This window comes from Furipterus horrens, unplaced genomic scaffold, assembly GCF_987537825.1.
Source record: "Furipterus horrens unplaced genomic scaffold, mFurHor1.1.pri manual_scaffold_7, whole genome shotgun sequence".
NCBI classification, from domain to species: Eukaryota; Metazoa; Chordata; class Mammalia; order Chiroptera; family Furipteridae; genus Furipterus; species Furipterus horrens.
Window position 1 is genome coordinate 105190077 of NW_028327177.1, and position 14675 is coordinate 105204751.

The 14675-nt window shown below is 36.2% G+C and overlaps 1 protein-coding gene across 3 annotated transcripts in view; it reads left to right on the forward strand.

Moving 5' to 3' along the window:
* PPARG (peroxisome proliferator activated receptor gamma) overlaps nucleotides 1–14675 on the forward strand; it is a 136172-nt gene that overhangs the window by 105550 nt on the left and 15947 nt on the right. For all 3 annotated transcript variants that reach the window (XM_090284191.1, XM_090284190.1, XM_090284189.1), the window contains 2 exons: nucleotides 2729–2928; nucleotides 12082–12532. In XM_090284191.1, the coding sequence (XP_090140317.1) occupies nucleotides 2729–2928; nucleotides 12082–12532 (651 nt within the window). The remainder of the gene's footprint in view (nucleotides 1–2728; nucleotides 2929–12081; nucleotides 12533–14675) is intronic.

The following is a 14675-nucleotide window of genomic DNA, read 5'->3' on the forward strand; positions in this document are numbered from 1 at the left end:
GGAGAAAAGAAAACATTACAAATAATTATTTTGATCAATGCTATGTAAGAGAAAACAGTAAGTAATGAGATTACATCCTGAAGGACTTAATGATCAGGCCAGAGGGGTGGGGAGACTGTGATAAAAATGTGAGCAACTGTTCGTTGCCCATCCCTGTGGGACTAAAAAGAAAGAATGGGGAAAGGGAGTAGAGAGACACGATTTTTGACCAAAAAATATGGCAATTTGAAGGGGTCATATGCAGAGAGTATATTTTCCAAATGGATACAGGCTAATTTAATTTAAAGGTCTCCAAACTGAGAGGGAAAATTCTCTTCCCTTCTAACTCAGAGGTCCCTAAGGAGAGCCCTACAACACATTAGTCGTATTAGTTGCTTATAAAGCTTAATTAGGGTCGGCTGAAAGGAATTTGTGACTTTGAGGCTCAAGGGTGCAAAGCAATTTCTTCTCTAACAAATCCAAAATAAAATTCACTAAGTACTCAGACAGAAATGTGTCCTTTTATGTGTATGGTAGAAATGCTACCTGTAACATAATAATATATAGCAAGGTACCATCCATTTATTCATTCCTGTATTCAACAAGCATTGACTGAGCACCACCAGTAAGTGCTAGGAATATAAATTAACACAACAGCCTCTGCCCTCAAGGAGCTTATGGTCTAGGGAAGAAGACTGTCATAAAAACACATCACTATGATACCATATGATAAGTGTAATAGTAGAGCTATGCACAGGGTAATATTGAATATAATATGATATTTAAATATCCTTATTATGAGAAAATGCAAGGAGTTCAGTCTTTATTACAGGAAAAGGCAGAGTCCAAAGTGTGGCCCCAAAGTAGCATTAGTTAAAATATTTTGCATATCATCCAGCAATTCCACTTTTAGATATTTACCTAAAGGAAACAAAAACATGAATTCAAAGGTATCTGCATTCCCATGTTCATTGCAGCATTATTTATAATAGCAGCCATATTTTTTTTAAAAAAGGAAATCGACTATTCGTGACTATATAGATGGACTGTGAGGGCATTATGCTGAGTGAAATAAGTCAGACAGAGGAAGACAAATACTGTATGATCTCACTTATATGTGGAACAACAACAGAAAAAACCTTAACTCGTAAATACAAAGAGCAGATTGGTGGTTACCAGAGGCAGAGCAGCCGGGCAGTGAAACACGTGAAGGGGGTCAAAAGGTACAAACTTCTAGTTATGAAATAAATAAGATCTGGGGATGCTGTGTACAGCATGGTGACTATAGTTAATAATACTGTATTGTATATTTAAAAGTTACTAAGAGAGTAGATTTTAAATGGTCTCATTACAAGAAAAAATGTGTAACTATGTGTGGTGATGGATATTAAATAGACTTATTGTGGTGATCATTTCACAGTATATACCAACACCGAATCATTGTATTGTACACCTGAAACTAATATGTTATTGTATGCCAATTTTAATCTCTATTTTAAAAAATTTAAAGCTTTAAATAACACAGCATGTGAAGCACCTGGTATGATAACTGGTTTAAAAGAAACTAATTAATAATAATATTTTGCGGATAATATTGGTAGGGAGGAAGAGAAGCACATTTGAGTTGAAAGTTTCAAACACATGATATTCTTCCTCCAATCTAGGACTTACAAATCTCTCTTAACTGTTCCTCTTTGCCTTTCTTTCTTTAGTTTTCTTCTGTTTATGCTCCCCTTTACCCCACAAGAAGCCAAATGTTAAGGAAATTATCTTTTGACAAACAGCATTAAGTGGTACTTCTGGCAAGTCAGATAATTATGGATTCTTTCTACTAAATATAAAAGTACTCTCAGCCTCATAATATGAAAGAAAGCACCATCCATATTTTTTACTTGTATTTTATTGATTTTAGAGAGAGGGAATGGGGAAGAGACAGAGGGAAAGAAACATCAATGTGAGAGAGAAACATCACCAATCAGTTGCCTCCTGTATGTGTCCCGACCAGGGACCAAACCCACAACCCAGGCACATACCCTGACTAGGAATCAAACCTGTGACCCTTCAATCAACAGACAACGCTCCAACCAACTGAGCCACACTGGCCAGGGCTATCCATGTTTCTTTATAACAAAGACAAAACAGATAGTACAGACTCCCTGAGAGAAAAGTCTGTGTCTGTACAACTTTGAATTCTGCACAATTCCTTCCTTTAATTTGTAAAACATGGTGATCCTTTTTAGTACCTGACTTTATGTCAAGCGCTGGGGATACAGAGATGAATAAGACATTGCCCCTGGACTTCAGGATGTTTTTCTAGAGTGGGACAAATAGCTGTGTAAAATAAATAATTAAAGTACAGTGTAAAATTGCTATCATTGAAGTGTGCGTGAAGGACTGTTGGAATACTGGGGAAAGAATAATAAATTCTGCTTTAAGAAATCAGAGAAAGCTTCCCAAAGATGACATTTGAATTGGGTATTGAGGGATGAGTAGGAACCGGTTTCACCTTCCTGGCAAGGTCGTGCATTACTTTTTCAAATGAAAGAAGTGAACAGTTTAATTTTTACTGATAGCCTGTGCTATTGCTGTGAAATAAAAACATGAACAAAGTTGTAGATAGAAACCAGGACTTGAGATTGGTGGAGGGGAGAAAGGGCTTTTACTCTGGGCACTAGTGCTGTGGGAAAACAGTGTGCATTAGGACCAGTAGATCTCAATGATTCATTCTGTCATATCTCTTCCTCTATAGCCATCAGGTTTGGGCGGATGCCACAGGCTGAGAAGGAGAAGCTGTTGGCAGAGATCTCCAGTGATATCGACCAGCTGAACCCAGAATCTGCTGATCTCCGGGCCCTGGCAAAACATTTGTATGACTCATACATAAAGTCCTTCCCGCTGACCAAAGCAAAGGCGAGGGCCATCTTGACAGGAAAGACAACAGATAAATCAGTTAGTTCTCTTCTACCATCTTCGTTTGGGGTGGCTGGGTTTATTTTTGTTGTTGTTGTTATTTCCTGTGAGGAAATGATTAACCGTGTTACACACACACACACACACACACACAGAATACTGTTCAGCTGTTGGCTCTTACATATTGTAGGCTGAGTCTGAAGCACAGGAAAGGAAATGTCTTCAGATAGGATAAGTAAACATTATTTTGAAAAGTGAAAAAGCCTTTAAGTTCTCCTAAATTCTTTGAGAATAGTACAAAAATATGCAGGTCATCTTAACTTTAATGAAAGAACTCAAGCCCCCTTCATCCCAGCACCCTCCTTCAGGATCCATCTCTTTTCTTGCCATGAAAATAACTAGTCACATTCATTCACGTAGCCCTCCTTCCTGACCTAGATTTGGAAAAGGTATTCAGTCTCATTATTTTACCTTTTAGGAGAGCTACTAGAGTTACCTCTTATGAAGTTCCACACTGGACAGAAAAATACATTCCAGATATTATATTACCTTTTTTTCCTTGTAGCACTCTGTTGATAATTCCTGGGTAACTGGAAACATCATCCTTTTATATACATGTATGAATTTTATCTTATGTGAGGCTCTGAGCCACCTGGGCTCCTCTAGTGGAGAATTTAGTGGATTCTCAAACATCTGTCACCTCATTGATTACCACTGTTTTTAGAGAACCCAGAATGGATTATAATTGTTATTGAGTCAAGTTTTCCAAAAAGCAGAACTCTTCCCTGATAGAAAGCTGAGAAAGCAACATAGAATCATATTAAAACAAACAATAATTACACCTGAATTCTAGTCCCAATTCTGTCATCAGACTACAGATGAATCATAGCTCTGTACCTCAGTTTATACAGGCAGGTATAACTTTCATTGTAATGTCTGCCACATATCTTAGGGTAGTAAACCACAGAACACATTCAGAAGACACCATCCCGGTCCTTGATAGACCTTTTATGCTATCATTTATTTTCAAATGAACACCTCTAGGAGAGCTGTGCAATTACTTGACATGTATGTGTAACTTTTTCCCCACTCAGTTATATTTTTTTGGAAAAATTGATTACCTTTAGTGTATTTTTATAACAATCTTAAGATGTCATTTTTTCCTTTTAGCTAAACTATAAGAACAGAATCACCTGATAGAAAGAGAAAACTCTTCTGGGGTGTTGCTGTATAAAGAGCCAAATGCCAAGAAGTATAATGAGTTTTCTGGCTGCAAGGAGGCCGTTGATACTTTAACAGTATTATACCTGTATCCAGTTCTTTACAGTTGCAGAAAATCTTACAAATTCATGTGTTCAAGACATATGACCATCTTATGGCTCCTATTATTACCCTCTTTTTAAAGATGAGGAAATTGATGGTTAAACATTTTGCCCTGAGATCACACAGCATGTGGAAGAACCAAGACTATAATGCAGGCCTTCTGACTACTACTTCAATATATTCTGAGCATGACATTCCCTCGTGGAAGCTAGTCTTTCCCATTGGCTAACAATGAGCCATGCTGACCTGTACACTAGGAAAGTTTCACCTTGGGAAAATATTCTGAGTTACGATTTATTTTTACCAATTTTTAGAACAGCAGGAATTTTCACCCTGTTCTGCTATCCCAGTATATTCACAGCTGGAAAACTTTCCTTGTGCTTTTGTGTTCTTCCTGAATTATAGTGATTAGGACTGTCTTCTGCAGACTTCTACAGACTACAAATCATAGTAAAGCTAAATCCATTATATTTATTAAATGAAAAAATTGGGGCATAACAAAACAAAAGCAAATGAAGACTTCTACACAGCTGATTTGACTATGGAAAATAAACTGTGTTCATTTACAGGGAGAGAAATAAAAAGAAAGCTAGATTGATGTGGCTAAATAAGGTTAACAATGGGCAGATTACAGCAACTTGATGAGAGCCGGTGTGAGATAGGGAAGTGGAGGCTAGAGCCCAGAACTGGGAAAAGGGTGATAACGGAGAAAGAGCCCTGAAACAAGCTGTTTACGCCACAGCTTTGCCTAAGGCCAGCTAGTTTCCAGGAACTGTTTTCTCACCTTTATCTCTCAGTCCAGACCTGTAATCCATACTGGGAAGCCTACCAGTTTTCATTGTACTTGGAGGAAGGCAGTTTAAAAAAAAAAATTTTTTTTTTCCCCCAGTGGTCAAGAATTTAAATTTACCAGTGGCCAACATACTCTTCTCTGTGTTAATGAAGGGCACAGAGCCCAATCTACTGTAAATCACTTTAAAACCTCATACCAATTGACTCTTTAGCTCTAAATCTTTCAGTTAAAAATAACATAATTGCAGGCTCTTTATGAGATAAATAGGTATTAAGCTATTTTAACAGAAAGGACTGCAAAATACTTGATTATAGGCTTTTCAAGTTTAGAGGCCAAATGTTTGTTATTTTCCCCCTGTAGTAACTGTAACTGTGCTTCCCCATAATAGTTACTCGGGATATATTTGTTTAGTTGAATTAAAACCTGTTGCCTATGCCTTTGAAATTCTGGACTTTCAACAGAGGGCCTCTGACTAGCCTAATATTTGCTCACCAAACTGGACATCATTAATGATCTAGATAGAGGCAGAATTGCCTCTTATTAGGGTCTGGAAAGACAGACTGGACCAAATTAAAATAATCCATTCCCTGATTACACAAAACTGAAATAGAATTGTTTGGCGTTCTCTTTTCTCCTTATCTTGCAAAATCAAATTAAGCACTGGTGGAAAGAAATAGTCCAAAGAGGAAGATAGGAGAGGGAAAAAAATCCAAAATGTGATTTCCAATGAGACTAGAGATTTGTTTTTTATCTTACATAGTCATGTTATTTATTTGATAGCATCTTTCTCAGGGGTGTAATGTTATCTCTTGGCCAAGACTTATGAAAGTTAAGATTTGAATTGATTGGATGAGTTTTGCAGAAATATGGACTCTTGAGATGATGGGGGATGTGAAAAGGTGGCTATAGCTAGTGCAGTGAAGCAGTTGGGGTCTCATTATACACCCTGCCTAAACTGATGTCACTTGTTTGTTAGACCAGGTCTGGGATAGGCTACTCAGTGTAGTGGATGACCAGTTACCAAGAACCTTTGGAAAAGGAAATGGCTTTATTGAAGAAGCCATTCTTTAAATTTATCTTACTGTCCAATTTAACCATCACTTACTCTGTTTCACAAATGGAGTGCCTGCAAACCTTTCCTCTCACACCCAGCACCAGCATTTGCCTGCAGACCAACCAGGGCTTCTCCCTTGCCAACTTAACTTCCTTCTCCTGTATCTTATTCCCTGGTGCTATTTGCACCTTTCAAACCAGATAAATGGGCAGATAAATTAAATGTTACTGATTCCCTCTAATCTTTTTAACTTCAAAACCGTATCATTGGAATATGATGTACTTCTCATTTTATGCCTATAAAAATAATGCTCAGGAATTCTAGGTTCAGAGATAGGGAAAGATGGGACAGAGAATCACCAAACATGGATCACAGGAGAATTTTAGGAGCAATGAGCCTTTTAGCCACCCTAAAATAGGAATGAACTGACTCTCCATTGTCTGTTTTCCTTTAAATGGCTTGTTCTAGCCCAGGACCCTTCTTTAAGAGATCCTTCCGAACTCTGAAACTGTGAATATGCTAGAACTAGGGTGCTGTGTTTCCTGAAGGCAGTTTGAACACTGAATGGACTTTGGAAGTTCCCAGTGTTTGACCATTACCCTGATGTGATGATCACAGTGGGTGCATCATTGTCACATGATCTCATGTGTGTTGATGAAAATAAACAGAGAGTGGTTTTCAAAAACCATTTTCAATGCCATGGTTTATCATAAAACAATAAATAGAAAAACTCTTGGTGTTCTGCCAACTTTTCACTCCATATCTGAGAGATGGTGAGGCCCTGGCTGCCTGCACTCTTATCTGCAAGTAAGGATAAAACTTGTTATTTGTACTATATTGGACTTTGCATCCTATCACGTTGCTTATGAAAGGTACATGTGGTGTCACTGTTTTTATAATTACAAAAGCAAAACAGTGCAATTGTGAAAAGGGTTTTCCTAGATAGTGTATGAAATAATGAAACTACTATAATAAAACCAACATAGAAATGTAAACTTTTGTGGAAATAGTCTGTACTCTTTAAGTTTTTCCTCATTCTAAAAGTTACAATGTCCATCAAATCTAATAACTCAAACTATTAGAAGGATATCTGTGCTTTTAAATCCTGAACCAAGTGGTCTCTTTCTCCTTTATCTGTGGCAAAGCCTGAGTGAGCCAGAATTTTCTCTCCTGAATAGGAAGATAACAGACAAATCTGAGAGAAAAGAGACCACCAAACTGCAATATAAATAAAGAGCAGGACAGTAATGCTATTGCATTTCAGTGGTTACTAAAGAACTTGGGCTCCTAAGATTGTTAATTCAAATATTATTGTTAATAAAATAACATTAATATATTGCCAGGACTGTCAGGAATAGCTAAACATATAATACATCTGAACCAATAGTATTATTTCAGACAATAAGTTAAAAATATAATATTCCATATAGTTAAGAAGAAGAGTACTTGGATTTTTTTCCTTTGTCATGATGCAACTCCGTTGGCCAGTCCCCTTGTTTGCCAGCTGAATAATGTTTTGGCTGGCAGTTGGTGGTTTTTAAAGAGCTGTGTTCATTAGAGTGTGACTAATTCTTCCTATTAAATTTTCATTTGTCTTAAATCTCTAAATCATGCAGGAAAACGGAATTACATTTAAAAACTTGCAAACTTAACTTCAATCACGTACAGCACTTTCTAGCACCTCTAGGATGTAACAGTTCAAAAAGCACTGCTTCCAATATCACAGCCTAGAAGAGCTTCGGTTTAAAAGCCCCACTTCCTTTCAGAATACTCATTTTATTTGAAAAGAAAAAGTGAGGAAGTCATGTAGAAAGCTATAGAACAAGAAATGAACTAAAACATGAGTCAAGAGATCTAGATCTAGTTCTAGTTCATGTTTGCTGTAAATAGCTATTTGACTTTGGAACATCTCTTGGCTTTAATTTATTCATACCTAACCAGAGAATGATGATGTAGGTTATTTCTGAAGTCCCCTTTAGCTCTGTAAATCCCATGGTTCTCAACAAGAGGAAAATAGGAACAACAGGGGCAGAAACCAAGTTGAGGAAACAACCAACACATTTTGCATTAACAGTCACCCACTATAGCTAATGGAGGAGAACCACGTGTGTTTAAAAGCATCGAAGTCAGAAGTATAAAGAGAGAGAAGGAAACAAAATAAAGAAGATGGGCCCTAAGAATTCAGTGTCCTTCCTTGAACCTTTGCTCTGATTTGTCAAGAAAACTAAGATGATCAGGAGAGCCCCACTAGATGAGGCATGCATTTTTCCAGGCCATTTTTAACTCTTACATAGTTATCAAGTGATTGTTTGTGAAAGGGTAGAGTTGTCTACTACACTAATTTTAATCTCCCAAAGGGTAGAAATCACTGGAATAATCTAGGCTTTATTAATTGTATTTCTTATTTATCTTCTTTATCTTGCTATTTTATTATTCAATAAGCTATAGAGTGTTCATGTATAATTTCTTTAATAACTCGTACATTAAAATGCTAATGTTATTGGACTACTAAGGAACACTATTGTTCTATTTCCCCATTATTAGCCAGCTTTCCCCAGGACTTTTGTGTTTTACATAGGAGCTATGCAATAGATCTATAACTGAATTTAACTATCTATATAAAACAATACCCTTAATCCCATTCTGGCTTCGATATGTGGAGCCACTTTTGACAATGAAAATGTACAAAAATAGAGTACATTTGATGTATCTCTTCAAAGAAAACTTTTCTGTAATTTCCCCTTACAGAAACTATTTCTTCTCTGAAAAAAAACATTGTGCTGAAGTACAATTTTCTTCATTTCATTCTCATCTTTTTCTGGTTTGTCCAATACAGGAGTATAAGCATCATAATGGCCAGAGGCAGATTCATCAGAAAGCTAATGAAGTTTAAGCTTCAGGGCCCCTCCTTTGCTCAAGAGCCCCTTTGAATGCTCTGGGAAGAGCCTGAACAATTGTGTTTTATAATTTGTATTACTGAACCCAAGAATTGTTGTAAATATACCCAACAACTGTATACATTTTAGGCCCCACAAACCTGGATCTATCCTTGATAATGTCCTAGATATAATTAAGCATTCTTTCATGTTAAAGAGAGATGTTTATTTAGCCATTCGATAGACTGTCTGAAGGTAAATACATTATTAGCCCCAAACTAGAAGTGTAAAATCAATAAGATCAAATTTGAAGATAATATGGTTCCTCTTATAGTGGCAGATCATCAGATGATACTGTACAAACTAATAGAACATATAAGGCTTCCCTTTGCTTTGTAGAAAACACAGAAACATGTAATGTTTTACCAGAAGTGTAATATTAAATTAATGATTCAAGATAAATTCCACAGAGCTAATTCTACCTGTAGTTTTAAGAGGTCAGCTTTCAGGGTAAGGAGGTCCCACGCGAAACGTGTGAGTATACTGCATGCAATGTATTGGATAAGAATTGGTGAATTGGTGGCAAAGAAAGGCATATCATGTCTAGTGATCACTCTTGCAGTTTGACAGATCCACATGAAGGCTGAAAGAATTACGCAGACTTCAAAAATGCAATGAAAACTGCGTAATTATGGATGACTGGGGGGTGGGAATCCACCTGGTATTCATTTGCATGTCAATACCCAGAATTTTCTGTCAATTCATCACTTTTTCAAAATGCTGAAAGGATTTTTTACAAAAACTGAATGGTTTGGCATAACGGTGGGGGCTGCTGATTCCTTTCTCTGTCCTTGAATGTTTACTGCCAGGAAATCCTGACCAACATTGATTGCCAAGGGGTTAAAGTCACATTGTTGTTAAATTGGGAGAGAATATTAGCAGGATTTTGTGCCCTATGCTCAACTATCACAGAGTTTCAAAAACAGGAACCTGGGGCTTTATATGAGGGGACAGGGGAAGTCAAGGGGAAGAGTCACAGGGTGATTTATCAGGGCATAGTTCCAGATAAATTGCTTACATGGAGGTAGAAGAATTTTATGCATATGTTCTGTGCCAAGAAACCAAATTGTTGAGCAGAAACTCATCCAGAGTTGAAGTGGGTAGTTCTGGGTACAGTCTTTCCATACGTGAAGGAGTGATGATTTTATATTCATGTAATTTGTACTCATGCATATGCAGGTAGACTTTTTAGGTATCCATACCATGAGATTCTCATAACAAAAGAAAGCTGGTATTTCATTAACACAAACTATAATAAGCTGCAAAGCTCCTGGAGGACAGAAACCACATTTTCTCTAGGTTCTATAAAAGCAAGATTTTCTCATGATTAGAATCTGACATTCTGGGGAAACTCAGCACATTTTAACTGATGTGACTTACTATCCACTCTGCCACTTTTTTCCTCTCCCACTAACAATATCAGTCCTGAAGGGGGGAGGGGAAGCAAAATGTTCAAAACATAGTAAGCACTATTTCCTCCTGATTTACTCGAAGAATTAGTTAGAACCACCAGACAAACTTTCTCTGGGTCCTCACATCCATCCTCATTTTCATTTTACTAAATAATATAAGTGAAGTGAATTTATTGGTTTAAATTTAAAAAGTAAGAATTTCTGAAACAACTCCAGTGAATGATGTTGAAATAATAGGCAAGTTTGGAAATTTACTCAGCATCTAAGAGTCCTTAGTGTTAGTGTTACATAGAACAGACTTAGTAGTTTGGTGAAAATCACTGACTTCTAGAGATTAATAGTTAGAATCTCCAAACCAGTGGGTCTTGCAGCTGCCACTCATTGCACCTGCTTCCGTTGCCAATCAGGAGAGAATTCTCAGCTTCTCTGCTGACAAGAGACTATTTTTTAGCACATCAGAGACTTCATGTTCAATTGTTAGATTGAATGTGTACATGCACGTTCCCACTTATCCACTCACACGCCACACATGCACATACACCACACACTCACATACACATGTGCTGCTGCTGAGAAATGCAACAGGAATACCCTCAAGAGAAGAGAAGGTAACCTCCAATTTATAAACTCCCCTCAACTGAGAAATCTGAGGCCTAAGAAAGATAAGTGACTTTCCTAAAGTCACATAGTTAACCACAGAAGAAAAGCTACAACCCAAGTAACCCAACTCTTATTCCAGTGCTTCCACATATATACACTCATTTGAATAGGATTGGAGTTTTATTCCTTATATAGTTCAGTATATCCAGTGTATATAAAGTACTGCCTCTTCTCAACCAGAGTAGCCTCGAGAGTTTCCACAATGACCACAAACCTTTGGTGAGTTCTACACAAAGAAATGAACGAGAGATCATTTCATGACTAACACAACTTGCTTTTTGGAACAGCCTGTTGCAAACCTGAGTAACTGATGTACATGTTTTATTGATTATTTGACCTTTAAGAACAGATATTTTGAAAAATAAGTTCAAAACTCTTCTTATGTTGCCACTTTTTGCAGCACTTACCCCCAGGCCTTATACATCTGCTCTTCCTGAAACAGATTGCTTCCAGAGCATTAAAAAAAGAAATAGACATTTTCTTGGCTTAATATTCCTAATCTGCTTTCAGACTGATTTTTTTTAATAGTTAAGTATATTTTACATGCACCCTATGTTTCATTTGAGATTTCAGTAGTTTTAATCTCAAACTACAAGATAACTTTATGTTCAAGTGGGTCTGTTCAACCATGGGTTGTTGAAATGACTTTTTATTGAAAGAAGGTTAAAAACATACTTTATTGAAAGCCAAGATAAACAATAGATTTTATATAATTTTAAAAACCAACAACAAACACTCCTCAAACAACTGAAATTAAAACTATTAGCCAGTCTTAGGTAAAGTGTTGCAGGATAAGTTGAAGGAAGGGAAGACCAAAATTGGTAAAATACTTTTGGTCCCAGAAAACAATTAGGAGAAATAATCAAGACATAAGAATATTTTGTCATTATTAAATGTTGTTGACTCTAAAAGATTTTCACTATTAAAGCAAATGTGTGTAAAGAAACGGGGATTCTATTCACTGTGAATTAGAAATCTCCAACTCAGCCACTTTTTTCTCTTTTTTACTTGCAGCCATTTGTTATCTATGACATGAATTCCTTAATGATGGGAGAAGATAAAATTAAGTTCAAACACATCACCCCCTTGCAGGAGCAGAGCAAAGAAGTGGCCATCCGCATATTTCAGGGGTGTCAGTTTCGCTCAGTGGAAGCTGTGCAGGAGATCACAGAGTATGCCAAAAGTATTCCTGGTTTTGTAAACCTTGACTTGAATGACCAAGTAACTCTCCTAAAATATGGCGTCCATGAGATCATTTACACAATGCTGGCTTCCTTGATGAATAAAGATGGGGTTCTCATATCGGAGGGCCAAGGATTCATGACAAGGGAGTTTCTGAAGAGCTTGAGAAAGCCCTTTGGTGACTTTATGGAGCCCAAGTTTGAGTTTGCTGTGAAGTTCAATGCACTGGAATTAGATGACAGCGACTTGGCAATATTTATAGCTGTCATTATTCTCAGCGGAGGTAAGAGTCATTTTTGGTTTTCCATGAAAGAGGGTGGGATGGTGGAAGAATGGCTGAAATTTTTTTTACCTTCCTAGCATTAAAGTCAACGTTCCTTTTCTCTCTTTACTTACTATACTTTCCATACAGAAAATGCCAATGGCATAATGACCCAAAAGTGTCACTACACATGTAAAATACCAAGAAAGAATATCATAGATTTGCTGTTTGAATGCTGTGGCTAACCCAGGCTCTTTTCTTTTAACCCTCATAATATTTTTTTTCCAGTCAAATTCAAACATGGAAGATAAATGTCCTCTTCTCCTTTTACTTTCTCCTTATTTTTTTTTTCTTTGTCTTTTTCCTCTCCTTTACAGGAGGCAATCTGATATTCATTTAAGTAATGGCGTGTATAACTTTGCTTAAGATGATGCTCCCTTGCCATATAGAAAGGATTACTAAGTGTTTTTGGTCAAATTATGTTCCTGCCCCACCATCAGTAAGATATTTCTTTGAATTGCTTTTCCAATATCAGGAAGCAAGGCATATATATATATATATATATATATATATATATATATATATACACACACACACACACACACACACGCACTATATACTGACTTCTATCTACTCATGTATATTCCTCTGAATGCTTCCCTTAAAGTACCTTTATGAGATGGTTGGCTGTGGTTAAGAATACAATCTGAACCAAAGAACACAGAACAGAGAAATAAATTGAATTACTTAGCAATTCATTGTATTTTTGGCCTTGCAAGTACATGATCTAACTAACCAGCTCCAAAAGCCAAGTTTATACTAAATGGTACTTTCATTGGCCTCTCACATGTTTCCAACTTGAACAAAAGAAAGTTTTACTCTCATCTCGCTCTGTAAAAACTGTTTTCAATGACGAGTTTTCATTACTGAAATGGAGTTCAGGTGAGCCTTTTATGTGTACTTACAGAATATCCTCTGTGAAAACTGATCTGGCATGTGGGGTGGGGGTGGGGGCTCCTATAAATATAGATATAAGCTGCGTGTAACTGTACTGGATATTATAAAGAACATGATCCACTCTATTGTCCTTTGTTGTCCAATCACTTGAGAACAGAATGCTTCTGAAATTAGGTGCATAGTGTATTAATAATAATATAATAGCAAACACCTGTTAAGTACTTACTGCGTTCTAAGCACTTCATACATATTCATTTTATTGTCACAACCCAGTAAGGTAAGTACCATTTTGTAAACAAGGAAAACAAAATATTGAAAGGTTCCATCTTTTTCCCAGGGTCACGCAGCTAGCAAAAATTGGAACAGGATTATAAAAACAGACAGTCTGGCTTGAGTCTGTGCTGATACTGCCCTTTACCTTACTAGGGTGCAAATAGATAACAATATGGCATACGTTAATTTTAGAGCTCTAAGTCCAGTGTCAAGTTGTAACTCATTTAAAATTTACTTTTTTTGTGTTATATATAATGTAACAAGAATATATTATCCAACATGTTTTAATATCTTGACTGAATCTACTTCTTAAGTTAATCCTTGATCCTCTTGGAGCTATGATTAATTCAGCAAAGAAAAATGAGATTCCAGATTATTTAAGGTTTACTAAGAGGAAAAGATTAAGTTTTGAAAAACCATATTAGAAAGCAAGTTAGTATTGTTTAACTAATGAATACATTAAAGCATATTTTATTTTTAATAAAAAATAGAAATAAAATTATTAATGTTTGATATATTTCTAAGATTTTTCCTAAACATACTATATATATCATGTTCATATTTCTTTCTTTATAAAATTATTTTCCCATGTCATTACATATTCTTTGTTAATATTTTTATTAATTTTTTAAAATAAAAGTAATATTTGCTCATTAGACAATTCAAAGAGTACAGAAAGGTGGCTATGAAAAGTAAAGGTCTCTTTCTTCAGAATAAAACTGGATGAACAAAGTCCTTTTTCTCCTACCAAAAATTTACTATCTTTAAATTATTTATTATTATTATTTTAAGGAATGGAGTAAGGAGACATGAGGTTAAAGTGCAATATCAGCATCTAGTACTACTTCCTGCTCCCAACTTTGTGCTCCCTTAAATTGGCCCTTTGGAAAGGTTATTGAAACAGTTGGTGGTAAACAGGTTGGAAGATCACAGA